The 18,766-nt window shown below is 40.8% G+C and overlaps 1 protein-coding gene across 9 annotated transcripts in view; it reads left to right on the forward strand.

Annotated features, from left to right (window-relative positions):
• Nucleotides 1–18,766, forward strand: part of MPPED2 (metallophosphoesterase domain containing 2) — a 176,610-nt gene that overhangs the window by 1,643 nt on the left and 156,201 nt on the right. For 6 of the 9 annotated variants that reach the window (XR_009602302.3, XM_060606269.3, XM_078433343.2 and 3 more), the window contains exon 2: nucleotides 4,989–5,237. Coding sequence is in view for 8 of the 9 variants with exons in the window: in XM_060606269.3 (XP_060462252.1) it covers nucleotides 5,110–5,237 (128 nt within the window). In the remaining variant the exon portion in view is untranslated. Of the gene's footprint in view, nucleotides 1–230; nucleotides 794–830; nucleotides 1,122–3,256; nucleotides 3,422–4,988; nucleotides 5,238–18,766 lie in introns of those variants that run through there. The other 3 variants (XM_060606266.3, XM_060606267.3, XM_060606268.3) reach the window with 3 other exon arrangements.

Below are 18,766 nucleotides of genomic sequence, written 5' to 3' on the forward strand. Positions count from 1 at the left end.
GGACGAGCGACGAGAAAAAGTAACCGTTGCCGCCCGGTTTCTTCTCCAGAGAGGCAGGAGTTTCTTTGCCTATTTGCACGGAACAGGGTTATCTTTGTAAAGCCTTTGAATTCCGGGGTTTTGCGGCCTAGGAGGTGAAGGGGCATTTTTTTCTGGAGATTGGGAAGGGAGTTAGAATCCACCAACAAGAAGAGAATTTAAGGATGCCCCGGTGGGGCAGATTTATGGAACATTTACTATCCACCCACCCACCCCCCAACATACCCCCAAATTAAGTGTAAATGCGGGTCATGAAAAATGTGTAATTGATTTGAGATGCTGCGAACAAACACAAACAGGTCGGGGTGGAAAAAAACAAACAAAACTTTAAGGCAAAGAAAAGATTTCTAAAGAGGGGGGGAAATCCGTAGCCTCCACACCCCCTTCCAACGCTTGCTGGCTCCCTCCCTTCCTTTCTCTGCCGCTCCAGGAAAGCAGCCCGGCAGCGCCGGGGCAGAGAGCAGGGAGGCGGCGGTGACGGCTCCGGGCGCCGGCTCCGCTCTGAGGTTTCGGGGATGCCAATGCGCCCGCGAGGCTGACGTCGGGGGCGTGGGGCTGTGATGCTCGAGCGAGGATGGCGCGGTGTCAGAGCCATTGGCCGCCGGTGGTCATCAATCAATCTGGGGCTGGGGGAGAGAGAGAGAAAGAAAGACAGGCGCCCAGCGGAGCCCAGGGCCGCGAGCGCCAGCTCCAACAGTGCCAGCAGCGGCGGCAGCAGCGGAGGCGACGGTGGTGGCAACGGGGGACTGAGCGAGTAAGGCGAGCTGGTGCTCCAGGAAGGAAGGGGGAGCTGTCGCCCGGAGGAGCCGGCCGTGAGCCGGGAGGGCAGGGCGAGAGTGTGTGTGTGTGTGTGTGTGTGTGTGTGTGTGTGTGTGTGTAGTTGCTGAAGGACACCCTCCCCCCGCAACTGCCCACCCTAGATTTAAAACAAACAAACCAATCCAAAGTAGAGAATTCCGCGCCCCCCGCCCCACCATATATAGGCTCCACGCGTTGCCAGAGGCGCAGGAGAAAAGTCCTGCCCTTTCTCTCCGAAAGAATGTGCCAGGCTGGTGTCCGCAGTGCTGGAGACAAGTTCAGGTGTAAGTGCGGCAGGAGGGAGGGCGCTCTGTGGACAGAGGCACGTGGAACTTTGTGCATCCCTCCCAAAACCCTGGCGGAGACGCCTCTGAGAAGGCTTGTGGGCATCGCTCCGGGATACAGGGATGAGTAACTGGAGGTGGGCATAAAAGAGTAGGGGCGTGAGTTGAGAAAGCGCTCGATCCGTTCGGCAGTGGGAGGAGAGAGCGAAATTTGGCGGAGTTGGAGCAGGCGAGTTCCAAAGTCCGGCCAGGCGGTCGGGCGATCTTCTTAGGGCTAGTGAATAAAAGGAGCATCCTTGTTTAAAGGAGGAAATCACGGGCTCCTTTCTCATAGGCTGTGCGGTGCGGGCTCCGGTAGAGAGGTCATGAGTTGTTGCTTTGAAACTTTTGGTAAATTGGACTTCTGGTGTCTAGGAGGTGGAGACAGTTATTTAATTCCCCAGCTTTTAATCCTTTCATTGCCAGCCGACTTTAAAAGGTTTTCCAACTAGATTCCTGAAAAAGAACATTTCAAGTTGCACAGCTTAAGGGACCCAGACGTGATTGCTGTCTAGGAAATGCAAAATGAGCCCACATGATTTTTTTTTTTTTTTTTTTTTTTAAGGAGAAAATCAAACTAGCACCAACCAACATGAATGTTTGGCAATGTCAGTCCCCTTTAGATTTTTCTTTAGGATTCCTGGCATTTAGTACCAGGTTCTTTTGTTTTGTGGAGTAAATGTGCTGAAGTATAAAATGAAAATTAAGAAAAAAAAAGAATACTGCTCTCTTTAGATATTATATGTAAAAAGTGATGTATATGTAAGGAGGATGAGATGCTCCAGAATCTGATCATTTGGAAGGTTTTATTGCTTACATATGTGAAGCAAGGTGAATCAGCTTCTGGATAGTTTTAGACAATGTATCATTCTGCTTTGTTTCAAGCTTTTCCCAAATTTCTCAGGTCAAAGGAGGGGCCATTGTCCCCTCTTTCTGAGAGTTTGCTAGGGAAAAAAAAAGTCTTCTGTGTGTTGGTGTTTAATATCTTAGGATATGTTCATTTTGTGATGCGAGTAGGGGTGAACACAATATTTTAAAGAGTACGCCTTTTCTTGACTTGTCTGTAAAGGTTCCTGTGAAAGTTTTGAAGCTCTCTGCCTCAGTCTGACAGTTTCTTCAAAGGACTCTAGATTAAAGAAGGTAGACACTGCAGGTGCACTCTTTCGATAAAACATTTGAAAGGGAACATGGTAAAGATGAATTCAAATGAGATGCCAGCCACCCATTTAGCCCGTCAGAGTTACAGGGGCCTGTGCTTGCTGATGAAAAGATATTCTATTTGTCTTGCTGGGGCAAAGGTGCGAAGAGGTACAGATGTTCACTTGATAGAAAAGGCAATCCTAGTTGGACTTTAGGGTCGAGTGGACTGTTTAGGACTGTGAGTTGATCACCTTCTAAGTTCTCTTCTCTGCTTCAAATGGGAGGGTCTAATGCTAACTACTGTAAGTCATTGCCTAGATATTTACATAATAGGTGTGTAAATTTTATTTCTAGGCCGTTTTGCTTAGCTTAATTAGTGAGTTTGCTCCAGAAATATTTAAACTGGTTGTGGCACAGAGTGCAGAGATTGTGACTGAGAGGTCACAGTGGTGTAGACATGAATTTTGTTTCCTTTGCTTCTTAATGCTCTTGTATTTCACACAATAGACATTGATGGCAGGAACATAAGAATTGCCATGTAATTTTTACACCACTCTTTAATTTATGCAAACACTAAGTTCCCGCAGTCTGAAAATGCGTATTTTTTTCCCTCTGTGCTTTGATGGCTAACATTCTTTTTAATGACAGTCATTTCTATAACAGGAAGATGTTTTCATTTGTATTTACTTTTCAGCGTGGCGCAATTATGCAGTTTTGCGCTTCAGTAGTGTCTCGGTACTTTGTGTCTCAAAAGAGAATTACAGTACTTAGAACAGGACTGCAATTTGAAGCAGGTGTTGTGTTTTACTGTTATGCAAAATAACAGTAAAATATAATTGTGGGGGAAATTAAGGAAACAGCTGCAAACTTGGTATGAAAACTGCTACATTATGATTTGTAAGCAGTTCTTCATAGATATCTTGCATCAAAGGAGCAGGGAAAGATTTTAATTTAGTTAATCCTACTGGCCTGGTTGTCTATCATCTGGTGCTTAAAGGACTTCTACCTCCCATGAAGTCAGGAAGAAGAAAGAGAACCCAAAGTGACACTTTGTTTAAAATGCCAGAACACCAGGGATTCATCTTTTGGCAGTGGCCTTGTGCATTAGGAACGAAGGCAAGGTGGGTGTTATTTAGCTTGCTTTGCTAATATGAAGAAGGCAATGATTTGAGTGGAACACTGTGGAATTTCTTAGCCCAGCTAGCATATGGAGGACTACACAACCCCCGGGTTGTAAAATAATAAAATAAATGGCCTATGGCAGGCCATCTGCCTTTTGCTTGATATTTAAGGTGTTTCATGCCAAATTTAAATCTAATCTTATTTTTCTAAATATTTTTTATTTGAGATAGCAGCTAAGATTCCCGGAGCTTAATGGGGCACATGGCAAATGTATTCTGATGTGGAGCACTTAAAGTAAGAACGTGGGTTACGCCCAAGTGTTACTCAAGGAGCATGTTCCCCGCTTCTTCTCTATTGCATTGATCAATTGCAACAGCCTCAATGCAGGGATCTGCTCTCTCAGTCTTTGCATACCTGCTGTAGAAATAAACATCCTCATTTGTGAAGCCGGCACAGCAAATAATATACTGACACTTATAAAAATAATAAAAACTAATGGAAATTTTGAAAGAATGAAACCAACTACTGAGAATTATACAGCACCAAGCAAGAATGAGATGGTAGATGTAATGGCTGCCCCCCTTCAGTGTTCTCTTTGGGCTCTTAAGAGGGGCCGTAATGAATGCATCCAGAGTCGTGGTCCAAGCCTAAATGTGTTTAACTTTCCCCCACGTGACTGGAGTGTTTAAAGAAATTATATTACATTTAGCAAGAACGATTTGCCTTACCATAAGATTCTTGGCCAGAGTGGAGTACATATGTATACCAGGCGTTGAGTACCTACGTTTGTGGGGAACTGCTTGTGAAAGAAAAAATTATGTGTAACATGCACATATTATGTATGTATTATAATTACACATTGGTATCTATTGTAAGTGTAGCATTTTATTTTACTTTATTTTATTTTATTTTATTTATTTATTTTATTTTATTTTTGTGAAAGAGAGAGAGAGAGAGAGAGAGAGCAGGAGTGCTCAGGCTCCACACTGTCAGCACGGAGCCCGACAAAGGGCTCAAACCCACAAACTGTAAGATCCTGACCTGAGCTGAAACCAAGAGTCAGATGCCTAACCAACTAAGCCACCCAGGCGCCCCTATAAGTGCAGCATTTTAAATTTACACTGGTCATTGTGTTATATGACTGTGTTAAGCATTGAGATTTCAAATTATTCTATGACATCAACTCTGTACAGACCAAACATTCCAATTAGCAGGGAAGGTTTGGAAGATTCTCCACTTCGAGCACAAACCATTTATAGTTAGACACCATGGCAACTGTGGATATGCCCCTTCCGTAATTCATGTTAAGTGCCATAATTATAATTAAAGAGGAAATCTTAGTTTGAACACCGCTGAAGTGATTTGCTAGCAGCCAGCAGTGTTAGATGGACTGCAGTGTCCACTCTGAAGTACCTGCAGGGTGAGGGTTGGAAAAGGTTGTATCCACGAGGCAACAACACATATTAAGATTTTTCTTGAGCCAATTGCACATCCCGGTGTCCTAGCTGACGTTTCTTAAACACCTTCTTTTTCTTTGTTCTCATTTTATAATTTTTTTTTTTTCAGAAACGCACAGTGGTATTGATGTGTAGATCCTTGGGTTCAGAGGTTGGCTGAAACACACCATGCCTGCTTCCATCCTTTGCTCCGGAAAGTTGTGAATTGCTCATGCCTATAGGGAGGAAGGATGGCTCATGGGATTCCTTCTCAAGGCAAAGTTACCATAACGGTGGATGAGTACAGCTCAAACCCCACCCAGGCATTCACACACTACAACATCAACCAGAGCAGATTCCAGCCGCCACATGTACATATGTAAGTATCACTCGTGAACCAAAAAAAAATTATCAGTCAAGAAAATAGAAGTAAAATAAGAAAGTCACTAATGACTTCTGTCAGGGAGAATAAAAGTTATGTGATTCGTAAAACAGATGGGTATCTGTGGTTCCAAGACAGCTCAGAGGAATACTCTACATCTGTGTAACCTTTTCAGTTTTCAGAGTACTTTCAACCATAATTTGACTTGAGATCGTCAGATCTAAGGGGTGGTGGTTGGTTGCCCACATTTTGTGGACAACAGAGAGGTTAAGGTATTTGCCTACTGCCACACAGTGACTTTTGGCAGAGTCTTCTGACCCCTGGTTCAATTTGCTTCATGTTGCATTGTTTGCCTCCATGATGAAATATTTCTTTAAAATTTTTGTAGTTTTTCCCCCCACACCTCACCCCACTACCCCTTTACATTCAGCTGAGAAATAGGCCTAATTGGGACTAATTGTCCAGCCACTGCTAAATCCATTGTCTTGCCTGTTGCTGGTGGAACGTGTGCTGCATGCTGCAGGACTCCAACAATATGGAGAACAAAGGATTAAGGGACAGTGGAACAGTCGGTTCCAGGAATTGTACTTTTCTCTCGCTCCCTAATACTATTTAAGTCATGTTTCAGTTTTAAACTGTTTAAGGAACAGAGTGTGGGAGAAACCCAGAGGCAAGGGTTTTGCAGCACCTGGTGCATACCAGCTTGTTTCCCTTCCTTTGCTACAGGATGTGCTGGGCTCTCATCAGAAGGGGCAAAAGGTCATCATCTCCCTGGTTTATTCAATGCCTGGTGTTCATTCTCTATTAGACCCTTCCAGTGTCTTAACGTGAGTCTTTCATAGTAGGACTAAACCTCTTTGAAAACCATTGTATAGTCAAGAGAGAAAGGAGGTTAGAGCTCTGTTGACTGTTTTTTCCATTCCTGGCAGAACTGAACTTGGGGCCTAAGTCACAAGCTCTTTTTTTAGCATTTGTTTTATTGGAGCATTTAAAAAATAGTAGGGCCCCCCCCCCCCCCCACACACACACATACAGAACACATCCACATACCTCCCCCCGCCTCAGTTTAGAAACACTAGCCAAACAAAAAGATCTTTCTTGACTGCCTGGGTATTAGTGAAAATACTAGGATGTTACTTTGCAAGTATATTCTGTAGAGCCACTCAATTACCTATAATGGGATTTCTGGAAAAAAGAAAAAGAGAAAGAAATCCTTGGAAATGGTTAGTGCTAACCTATCTTTGAAGAATTTTATACTTTCTTTAAATCAGAATATATTCATGATGATGAAGGATTTGTTAACATGATATTAAGGAAAAGTTTTTAAGGTGAATAAGATTTTCCTTTGTTAAAATGGCTTTTCTGAACAATAACTCGGTTCATTTCAAAATTTTCCTTTTATTCTTCTGCTCCTAATGATTTCTTTTTCTTCAAATATGTTATAGAATTTGTGCAAGCTGGACTTAGGATACCTTTAGCTCTGTTCTGCTCGTGTGACATTTTGTATTAAAGAATCACAAAGAACTTTGTGGATTCTGTTCCTTTCAGGCAAAAGAAAGTATGTTTTGCCTCCAATTCCTTGGAAGATGCCTGATAGGGAATATCACCTTAAGTCTTTACTCATCCATGACCATAAGATTCTGCTGGTGAACTGTGAATGAACAGAGATATTAAAAAAGCATGTAACCTTAGAACTAATCTGCCTAGATCTAGCCATGAGAAATTCCAAGGATCAAATTATACCTTTTTTGAAACTTTTTTTCGCTTGCGAATTGGGTTTTGTAGTTGTAGCCTGGATAGCTGTGTAGCCCTTTTACTGGACATCCCACCTTAGAATAGAGGACACTTGCCTTTTCACCTTTATCACCTGCTGAGGGCATCCCACCTGAACCCTTTGTTCCAACCATATAAGTTGCTTCACAGTCACCTGAGCACACGTTGGGCCTCTCCTTCTTGGTGCCATTGCTTTCATCGCTTCTCATGGCTGAGACACTCACATTTATGTTCTGCTCATCAGATACCTCGAGCCAGTTCAGGCCTCTCTGCATCTGTAAAACCTCTTTTATGTCTCCTAGTCCATACTGACTGTGCCCCCCCTTCCCAACACAACACCCCTGGTCGTTATTTCAGCCCTTATCACCTGCATCATTATCTCTGTCTCCCTTATTCATTTCCTAAAAGCAATGATTGAGAGCGTGTAACAGTTGTTCAGAAACACTGATTGATGGGTTGATTGAGTGATCCATTGATTTGACTGTGCATTGAGATGAGATATTGTGTCTTAGATTTGGAGCTTTTCATTGGAATTTTTCTGTTCTTTCTTAACATTTTGAGTGTTTGTACGAAGGTGTGAGTGTACCGTGAAGCTGCTGGCTCACTTTTTCCTTGGCTTGACTTTTCCTTGCTTGGTGCCCCAGCACAGTCTAGGCATGCAGGTCTCTCGGGTATATGTGATCATGTTATATTTCTTTTATATTAAAAAAATGGGCTTATTCTAAATAGAAACTTATATTGTCTGGAAAATATCCATAAAATACTTAGTCTAAAATTCCTTCACTTTTTCTGAAATTTTCAATATGTCATGGCAGAGGCTTGTTCCTTTTCCCCAAAGATACTTTGTCTTTTCCACTTGAATAGTTGTTGATTATTTTGCATGGGATCCTTAAAATGTTTCCTTTCCTTTTTCATTTGCAACTGAGGTCCATGAAGACCTGTAATGGATCACCTGAACTGGAATTCCAATTCTGGTCCCTTAAATGATCTGTTGTTTTCTTTCACACAAACTATGGGTTTGTTTGGTTTTTTTTGCCTTAATTAAGGAATCCTTCACTTCCCATTTAATTCAGGTAGTCTGACGTCAATTTTGTGACCCACCCTTGGCAATTTAGTTTTCGTCTCCATGCCTCAGTTTACTCATCTGTACACATTTGCAGTAAATGATAGCTATGGATCTTTTTAGCTCTGACATACTGAGATTAAGATTGCTGTTAACACAACATTTATTTGCAAGGGGTTACTATAGGGGGATACATAAGACTTGTTTCCCATCTCCATCAAGATCATCACTGATTTCAAAGCTATTGTTTCAAGTGACTTGAGGAGATTTACTACTTGGTCTTGATTTGGTTTCTCCTGTGAGTTCTGACAAGGCTGTCACCAAGCTTTCTAAGAACCACTGGCCTGCATCTCTGCCTGTGACATAGGGAAGATTTTTTTTTTAATTGAAGTATAGTTGACACACAATGTTACATTCATTTCAGGTGTACAACATACTGATTTGACAACTCTATACCTTATGCTATGCTCACCACAAGTGTAGCTACCATCTGTCACTGTACAATACTATTACAACACCATTGACTATATTTCCTGTGCTCTACTTTCATCCCCATGACTTATTCATTCCATAACTGGAAGCCTGGATCTCCCACTCACCTGCACCCGTTTTGCCCATCCCCCACCCCTCTCCCTTCTGGCAACCATCAGTTTATTCTTTATATTTCTGGGTCTGTTTTCTGCTTTTGTTTGTTTATGATTTTGTTTTGCTTTTTAGAGTCCCTCCCTCTCTCTCTCTCTCTCTCTCTCGCTCGTTCTCTCTCTCTCTCTATATATATATATGTGTATATGAAATTGTATGGTATTTGTCTTTCTCTGTCTGACTTAGTATACTTAGCGTAATACCTCTAGGTCCGTCTGTGCTTTTTGCAAATGGTAATATCTCAAGGAAGATTTTTTTAAAGAAAGCAATCCTATGTGACCTTGGGAAAGAATATTAAAGTACAGCTAGAGTTGACAGGGCAGAATTTAGCCAAGAATTTGTGTGCCCCTCTTACTCAGATTCTTGAGTGTAGTATTAGATGTGATGATTGAAAACCAACAATCAACAGAACTTCATTTTTCTACAGTCCCTCCATTATTTTCTTCAGTCCCACACATCCCTACAATTCCTCAACATCCCAGGCAGAATGTTGAGAAAATCATTCAGTATTTAGTATTTTTAATGTTGGTGGGAGGAGGCGCTGAAGGAACCAATGTAGGTTTGAAAGCATCATAAGAATTTTGTATATTTTTAATTATCTGAGGCCCAATAAGATACTATAAAACTTTTTTAGGAGGGTATTCAGCCATCTCAGCTTTTGCACTGAAAGTCCTGTATTCTGGGAGACCCGTTAGTGCTGTGCTAACCAGGAGGGTTGGTCACCCTACTGAGGTTAATTCTTCACCTTTGTCTTTAAGGCTTGGTTGCTGGGAAGCTCACATCATATTTTATTTTCAGTTTTAGTCACTTTGCGTGTCTTTGTCTTCAGTTGTCAACACCCCTGGAATATCACTCTGCTCATGTTCTTTTACACTTGTTTTTGGGAGGCAGCGTAGTATGGTGTTTGACATCTCTAGTGGAATATGATTGTTAGATTTAAAACCTGGTTTGCACCACTTACTAGCTGTGTAACCAACTGTGGGCAAATGTATTAAGTTCTCTGTGTTTTCTTTTTCCATTTGTGAAATGTGGATGGTAAAAATAGTGCCTATCTCAAAAGGTTGCTGTGAAGGTTAAAGCAGTTATTACTTGTGAAATTCCTAGAGGAGTTCTTAGTACATAGTTAATACTCATTATTTGTTTAGCTGTTTTTACTGATTGTTTTACTGAGTCTGCATTTTTTTGTTCTAAGCTGTCTCAATTCATTTTGAAAATCAGTGGAGTAAAAATAAGTGAATAAATAAGAAAGTCACTGGTAAGTTTTGTCCTATCTTCCTCAAGGAATCATTCCCAGCAAACTTTTCTGAATGGGATATTTGGCTATCAGGGTTGGCAGGTGTTCTGACTTCTCTGTGCCTGTCAAGGTTATACACAACCTAGGATTACCTCACTTAACTTCCAGTTACTCCTTGGGAGTGACAGTCCTAAGGGGAGAAGGAATCCAGTGAACTGAGTGTTGCCTAGTTATTCTCTGTGAAATCACTGTGGCCTTCTTCCTCTTTGCCTGTTCTCAGGTTCTTGTACCCCCATCAATGTCTTAGGCTCCTCACCTATGGTTGTGGTTAACACAGAAGCATCAAGAATTAATTATAATCAGGATTGAGTGCAAAGGGCCAGAGCTTTGGCTAGGGAATGAAGACAATGTTCACATAATAGCTGAGAATGTGGTCTGAGATCAGAAATCTATATACAAGTGTTGATCCTGCCAGTGACTAGTTTGGAGAGTGATGATGGACAAATGACTGTGTCTTGTCGTCTGTAAAATGGGTCGAACGACCCTTTAAGACAGTTGTGTGTATTAAGTGAGATAAAGCATATGACATATAGTGCCTGAAAGATAACACTGGATAACTAGATGCTGTGATAATATTTATGATCTTGTCTGTATGGTCTTGTGTCAAACTGGTGAGCATGAGATACGCTTTAACATCTTCCTTTCCGGAGATTCTTGGTTGTATAAAATCTGACAAGCCCAACTTGTGTTCTTTTTACTATATTGCATTGTATAGTACTTGTCAGTATTTGTTTGGACGTTGTGAGTCAAAACTGACCTGAAGCTTTTAGGGTATCTTGGTGATTCCATTCTCAATTCTTATAGGATTTTGTTTGTTTGTGTGATCTGAAGTTCCATGTTTTGTGGTGGGAAGTAACTGTTTATTTCAGGCCCATGTTAGGCATCCTTAGATGCAAAAACAAAGTTATAGGAGGGAATTTTGAAACGGTGCCTTTTGGTTAAAAAAATATACAAGTATGTAGAAAGGAACACCAGTGTTACTGGTGATTATTTAGGGAATGAATTGGGGGAGGGAGTAGTGGGTAAAGACCTTTCGTTTTTTATTTTATATGCTTGTATGTGGTTTGACTCATTTTTATAACAACGATGTAATGCTTTTTTGAGAAAAACATTTTTTTAAGAATGATAAAAATGTAATGTGTCTACAAGTCCTTCTGCTTTGTCTGCAAGATTTGCACCAAAGGCTGACACAAATGTAAATCTTCTACTTTCTTTGGGTCCACCTTTTTTGGGTGGCACTTGCTTTATTTTATGTTATAATCAAGGAATTGACCAAAGGCTGTTTATTTGTTCAGTCTGATTCAACTTGCACATGTGTGGGAAGGTGGGGGCAGGTGTCAAAGACGCCGCCTCCTTTTTCATCCTATACCTGAAGGGAAGTTTGTCTAGTATTTTCAGGTTCACTTGTGTAAAGAAATAGCTTGCAGTAGTGGACTACTTGATAGTACTTCAGGGAACTTATATGGTAGTCCTGCCTTGGTCACTAATTAAATATATGGTCATATAGTACATTGGGCTTCTCTTAATTCCAGGACTTGATGCCCTTTGGCGTCATTGTCTCCTACTCTGGTCTGGCAGCTTCAGATTTCTTCTGTTTCTTTTCTTTAGATCTGTTTGGAATTAAGAACATAAATCCCTCATCATTAGTAGTATTCTGTAGGAAAAGGATATAATAGTGAGGCATCACGGGGATATGGTGGAGAGGGAGAAGAGACATGACCCCCTAACACTCACCCCAGAGGAAGAGTATTATCAGTGAATGAATGAATGTCTGGGGCTCTGTGAAACTGTACTTGACTAACAAGGTAGAAATTCATCCTTTGCTCTGGAGCTGGGCTGCATTAGCTGTTTGAAAAAAAAAAAATCTAAACATTTTTTTCTCATGGTAAGCCACTCGTTCTCATTAGAGATTTATCACTGGCCTGCACATTAGCATGGCCATAATTTTTGTTAATGTTTTCAATCTGAAATTCATCGTGGAGATGCTGAATGGCCCTTTTCGTTTGCACTCCTATGTAAACACAGAGTATTTTTCTTTTCCTCTCTCATTTCTTTTCAAAAATAAGTTCTTTTTCTTATATACTCCCTGAGGGTACTGGTCTTGTGGTCCGTGACAGTTTGACTTCATTTTAGAGCTGACTTTTTTCTTGTTCTGTAGATTTCTTTGTTTGCATTCAAGCATTAAAAAGGCAACCTAAAATTAGATAGTTTTTTTTTTTGTCCATATGGATTTGTTCTTAGAACCTGGTTGTATGTTGTATAACTAGGTAGTATTTTTTGTTTGTTTTTTGGTTTCTTGACTTTCGGGGAGGGTAAAGAATTTTGACAAATAAAGTCGATTCCATCTACTTGGTTTTTAAATTCTGAAATACTTCTATTTATAGAGATAAAGAAAGATTCAAAGGGAAAGGGTGGCCACAATAGATAGACACATCCTGAAACTGGGAAACCACCAGATCCCCTCTCTTTACGGATTGAATCTGTCTCCTGCTCTAAGTACAGGTTTTGTTATTTATTTTTTTTTAAACTTCCTTCATGGAGATGTTTTGAGACAAGCATACAAAATGGCTGACCAGGAAGTTATGCAATAGGGAGTCTGTATTTGAGACATATTTAATTTTAATTCCGAGATTTTAGAGCTTATGACTGTGTAGATTTCAAGATATCGAAGCAAAACCAATGTCACTGGATCTACCATGTGTTGATTAGCAAATTCTAGGTCATTCTGAATTATTTTTAAAAAGGAAAATAAGCTTGCTGTGTCTCCAAAGATCTGTTCATCAGCTTGTTTGTCTTCCTTTTCAGTTTTTCTTCAGCTCTGTTCTTCCATATTTTATTCCCTTTTAGACTTCCACTGCCTGCTGCAAACTAGATGTTTCAGTAGCCATCCTGGCATGATTGGACTGTTATTTCACTATCAGTATGGACAAAACCACCACCCTTTTGCAGACCACCATGTTAGTCTGCCTTTTTTTTTTTTTTTCTTTAATGCAGAAGTACACTTGGAGGCTTTGTCTGTGTAGAAACACTAACTCTGCAAAGAGGAAACTCTGTTGGATTTATTGGCCCTTGCAGTATTTGGGTCTGCATATTTTTATTCTATTTTGCTTTGAAGGTTTTTTTTCCCTTCAATTTCTGTCCCTGTAGAAGGGTAAAATGTACATAAGAAAATGCATTTTTGCAGGCTTTTCGTATTTTCTTCTTTTACCACAAATCAAGAATATAAGCCCCTCTAGTGGGTTTAAATTTTTGTGCAGTTTTATATTAAGTAGTAAAGCTCTTGACAGCAGTTGAAAAAAGAAAAGAGAAAGAAAAGCTAGTGCCATTAATAAAGCAAACAGGTAAATGTTCAGTACTTGATATTATTGAACTTTAAAATTCCAAGTGAGAATTAAACCATTCTTGGTTCCTCTTTTGGTAGTGGCTTCCTTGAAAGATTGCCGTGACACAGACTCTACTCAAGCCCATTTATGTCTTTGTGCAGAAAGCCTCTGAAACCTTCCAGCTCAAAGATTTGATAATTCTTGGATTGGAAAAATATCTTTTCCCATCTTGCGGTGGGCTATTTTGGCATTTATACTGATTGGCTAAGAAAAGTGGCTTACTTGTGGTATTTGGTTTTAGGTATTTGGGCCACAGACCAAGTTTCAAACCGTTTACATATTGCACACTTAGTTTAAAATGTGTTTTGCACAAAGACTTGAAACCGAAATCAAGAAAAAAATTAAGTCTTCCACCAGCTAAGCATGTTTCCTTAATTTCCTGATTTAGCCTTTTGCTATGACATAGACAGTATACTAGCTCTATTTTAGTTCTGAGTTTTGGAACATACTCCTCTTTTTGTTTCATTTTGCTCTGCCTTAGGACTTCAAAGATAACTACAGAAGCCTATCAGACTGTATTAGATACTTTCTTTTTGAAATCACAAATATACCCATTGCCCTTGGTCTTTCCTTATATTTAACATATTCCATTTTTAAAAATGTTACCAACTTTTGCATACTGGTCCTGCTTGCGTGGGCAAGGAATATAATGAGGAGATGTGTGTTTTATGGAGAAGAGGAGAAATGGGAGTAGGTGTGAAGGAGACAGAGAGAGGGAGGAAGGGAGAGAGAAAGAGACAGACAGATAGACTAGCAGATATATTCATTAGATCATAACTCATTCTTGTAATTATGATGTTCCTGGCCTTGGGCTTGACTGTGATACCAGGAGAGTGTCAGCATCCCTAAACATCAGTCAATAGGGAGATAAGACAAATTGCACCTTTGCTTTCTGGAGTGTGTCTGCCCACCCCACATATGAATGAATCCAGCCCTTGAAAGGATCCGAATGGCAATTTTTGACACATTGACCTGTTTTGATCTCTGAGAGGGAACGATTTGTTAGGTCCTTTTAGGTAAATCAGACTTTAGGTTTGTATTTCAATAGTTTTAGAAAAAAGCGATTTGACAAATAACGAACTATAAACTGGCTTTTGAGAAATCTAAGAATATCTGAAATTGCGATTTCCCAAGGTTGGCCGTCTGTTAGTATCTTAGGAGACTTACCATATGTTGTGCTCAGATTCTGACTTTTACAGGTTAACTTGTTTTCACTTTGTTCTTAACCCTCACATTGTGGGCACAACTGGTAATATTGAAACCTATTTTGACTCCACAGATTTAGAGAAAAGAAGATGGGGAGGGCAGATGTTTGGGAAGAACAAGCGAGGAAGGAGGTGTTAACTCCTATAGGATTTTAAGCCCTCATTTTTCCATCATGCCGTTGAAAGAAGCATCTAATGTTTTCCCCATGTGAAATATAAAGGCCTGGGTATCTCTGTTCAGTGCAGTGGAGTGAGCCCCATCCTACCCCCACGCCCGTGACACTCCTGAGAATTCGGAAGGGGAATAATAACCCTGTGGGAGGTTGTTTGCTCCACATTGTGCCCCTTGGTGGTGGATGCCTCGTCTGTTTTGCATCTCTCCATCTCGACCCCTCCGCGTTAATGGCAGCCGGCACGCTCCACTGTTTATCTTGGAATTTGATACCATCATCTTGGCAACCAAACTGGGACCTTTACTGCTCAGATTGTTTGTCATTTGTTGTTAATTATCTGTTACCATAAATTCTGCACTTTGAGGAAAAAGGGAATGTTTTGAAATATTTCCTCCAACATGTGAATGGAACTTCATTTTCTGTGGACAAAAGAGGGGGGAAAATCAGCCCTTTGGGGAATTGGTTTCAGGGAAATCAAATGCCCTGTTTTTTTGAGACAGGCTTGTAGATCCCACTAACGGAGCCAGAATTTGCAGAGAAAGAACCTTTGCAATTTAGCAATGATCTCTGGTTGTGAGAGGTAGCCCCCTTTTAAGGAAAAAAAATAATTTAACTTTACATGAGGGGCTTTGCTTTTATCACAGTCTCTTTGCGCCATAATTGTATTTTGCGGGTGCGAGAGCCCGTTCCCCACAGTCGGTTCCTTCCTTTCAAAGGTTATTAAGACAAAGCAGTCCAGAGTGAAAAGTAGCTTCTGCTTACCTGCCTTTATGAGGTGTTTATTTTGTTAAGTGTAGAATTAAAATGAGCTTTCTGGCCATTAGTGGATTTTAGTCATGCCCCCACACTCTGCAGGAAGTTGTGTCACCTTATAAACAAACAGTGCTGTTTTGCGAGGTGCTGTACCACGGGCTGCAGGAGCCACTGCTGGACTTAATATCTTAATAAAGCTGTAAACAGAGGAACATGAGAGAGGGAAGAAGGAACACACGTATTTTGGAGGGGAGAACTCAGGAGGAGAGTGTTACTCAGCAGAAATCTAGGTACATTTAAAAATATTTAAAAAATGAAATCATTTGAAAAGCCGCCCTCCCCCCACCAAAAAAAACCCCAGTGTGTCCAGATTCCAGTCTGTCTTTCCACCCCCATGCCCCTTGCATGTGCTTGGGTGTATTCTCTGCCACTAGTGCCTTAGCTTTACCGTGGGGATCATAGTAATATATGCTTCACTAGGTAATAGTGAAGTTTATATTAGATGATGCTTAGTGCTTCGTGAAACACTTAGCACAGCATCTCAATGCTCAATGAATGGTAGCTATTAGTATCAATAATATTGTTCATCATGACGTCATGACCGCATCCCCAGCATTAACCCTTGAGCTTCGGCAGAGTCTTAATGGTGGCACGTGAGCCATTATTACCGTAACTCTTGTCGATGCCGTTAAATGTGGTGTGTCTGTTTTATTCTTGTTCAGAAGTTTGTATTTTTTGTTTTTGTTTCCGTTTCCTCCTGCTTCTCAGGTTTTTAGGGCCTGTGCTGTCTCCCTAGGGATTCCCACACTGGGAGGGAGGGATTGAGTCTGTGTGAACCTACTGATAGCCAGGGGCACAGACTTACTAAACTCTTATCTCAGCTCCCTGCATGCTGCCTGAGACAGTGTCAGTCTAAGAGATGTGCCTTTACTGGAGCTGTGGAATTTACTTGGGTCTGCTACCTTGAGTTTTCCCAGAACCAGAGAATGTTCTCCCCAGGCTTATAAGGAATCACGGTAATAGCGTTGTTTCTGAAATAAAGCGCCGTTTCTACGTATTCCACTTCCATTATCCTTTTATTTCCTCTCAGTGCTTTTTAAAGGGAGTACATTAGGTATGTGTGCACTCTTTTAGCACACAGATTACAATCAGACTTTAGGATTAAGAAATGTGTATTAAATTAGTGTCTCAGACTTAGTAACAGTTTGAGTATGAAAACTAAGAGACGGGGGAGGGTGCAGAGAATGGAGGTTGGGGGAAAAACACCCTCAGACTGCGCTGAGGGAGGCTGGGAAAAGGATTTAACACTTTGGATTTTTTTAGAAGCCATTAAAAGTCTGATGGGATCAGATTACCTGACTGCACATCTGAAACATGAAACTCTTGCCCTAAACCGTGCAATTGAGTTAAGCTCAAAATTCAAGGCCTCCCCCTAAGACTGGCCTCTGGGTAAGCCTCATTGTGAATCACGAAATTATTTCCTTTGAGAGGAGCAAGGACTACAGTGAGGTTTTTATGGCCAATTTAGTCTGTATACTGGTGCCAGCCAGACATTTGGCAGCAGTTAGTGCCAACTTTGGTGATCTGTCCACCGATTTTTCCCAAGGTCTTCGATCCTGTCTGTTTTCGGTGTTGACGTTGAAGGGAAGACACGTTGTAAAGCCAGCTTTCTAGGCACACCTCTTGGATTTTTTATTCTTTATGTTTTCCAAGTGAGAGGTACTGAGAGGTGTGGGGAGAACAGCAGGCTGGTCCACTGCCTTGCACTTGGAGGTTCAGAATGATGTCAACAGAACCTCCTCCCTAAATGCTCTTTCTTTCCTCCTCCTTCCTCACTCCTTTAGGGGAGCCCTTGCCCTCTCTCTGGATTACGTGAGCCTTCATATAGTCCCTGACTTCCAGCGGGTCAACGTGGGATTTTTTGACTTTACCATGGTGCAAAAGCGATACTCATTAGAAACTGTATTTGAATTTGGATCTTTTCCTGGGCTAGCAATACATGATTCAATCCTTTCTGGCGATGCTGGGCCGTGGCAGCCACAGCTCCCAGTCAAGATGCAGTCATGAAAATCAACAACCAATAATACACTCACAACATCATTTACCCACACAACCATACTGTTTGTCACTTTCAGTATAGTATTCAGTAAATTGCATGAGATAGTCAACACTTTATTATGAAATAGGCTTTCTGTTAGATGACTTTGCCCAACCGTAGGCTAATTAATTTAAGTGTTGTGAGTATAGTTAAGGTGGGCTAGGCTAAGCTATGATACTCCACAGGTTAGATGTATTTAACTTTTTCCAACTTATGATAGGTTTACTGGGAGGTAGCCCCATTATAAGTTGAGAAAGATCTGTATTCAGAGTACCTACAAGTAATGCTTTTCCTTGGCCTCACTTGTCATAAATGTATTTTTAAATTATTTGTGAAATGACTGTCTTCCAGTGGGCTATGAAAGCAGCTACTCTGTCTTTTTAGTTTTATTTTATTTTTGTCTGCTTCTCTTGAGAGCCCCTATCACAGTACTAGACACATTCTCTATACTCTCCAAATACCTGTTGAATGAATGAGCGAAAGTTGAGCTTGCAAGGATTCAGTACTCCTTTAGTATGTGCTTCTCCGGGAAGTTGGTGCTCCTTTGTCATCATCCGTTCATTTTGAGAGCATCTATTTAGACTTGACCATATATTTGGCTTTAAAAAGGGTAACTTCTATAAGTCTCCCATGTTTTTTTCAAGGTGGAGCTTGATGAAGCTCAGTGAGTATTTCTGTTACTCCCACACTAATGCTATATAATCTGTCCTGCCTTCCACTGACATTTACACTGACAGTAGTAAATTCTCATTTCTAACATAGGAAAAACATCAGTTTCACTTTTAACTTGACCTGAAAGATCTGGGTTTCACATATTGTTCTCTAAACCCTGAGGCATCAGAAAGTATATTGTTTTAACTCCTTTATCAAGTGCTCGTTCATTGATCCTATTTGGAGTCAACAGTTATTGGATAGAACCGTAAAATTAATTAGGATATACTTCAGTCTGATCATCAGGAGTCTGACTGACAACTGCCCCTAATATGTGGAGTTGGCATGAAATGAGGACCATGAAAACGGGTCATCTGTTATGGGAACCATGCATTTTGCATAAGACCAACTAGTTTTATTCTGTACTCGGATGTTTTGTAGCAACTTTTTTTTTTTGACATGATAAACTTAATTATTAATAAGCTATTCTA

This window comes from Panthera onca, chromosome D1 (genome assembly GCF_046562875.1).
Source record: "Panthera onca isolate mPanOnc1 chromosome D1, mPanOnc1 haplotype 2, whole genome shotgun sequence".
Classification (NCBI taxonomy): Eukaryota; Metazoa; Chordata; class Mammalia; order Carnivora; family Felidae; genus Panthera; species Panthera onca.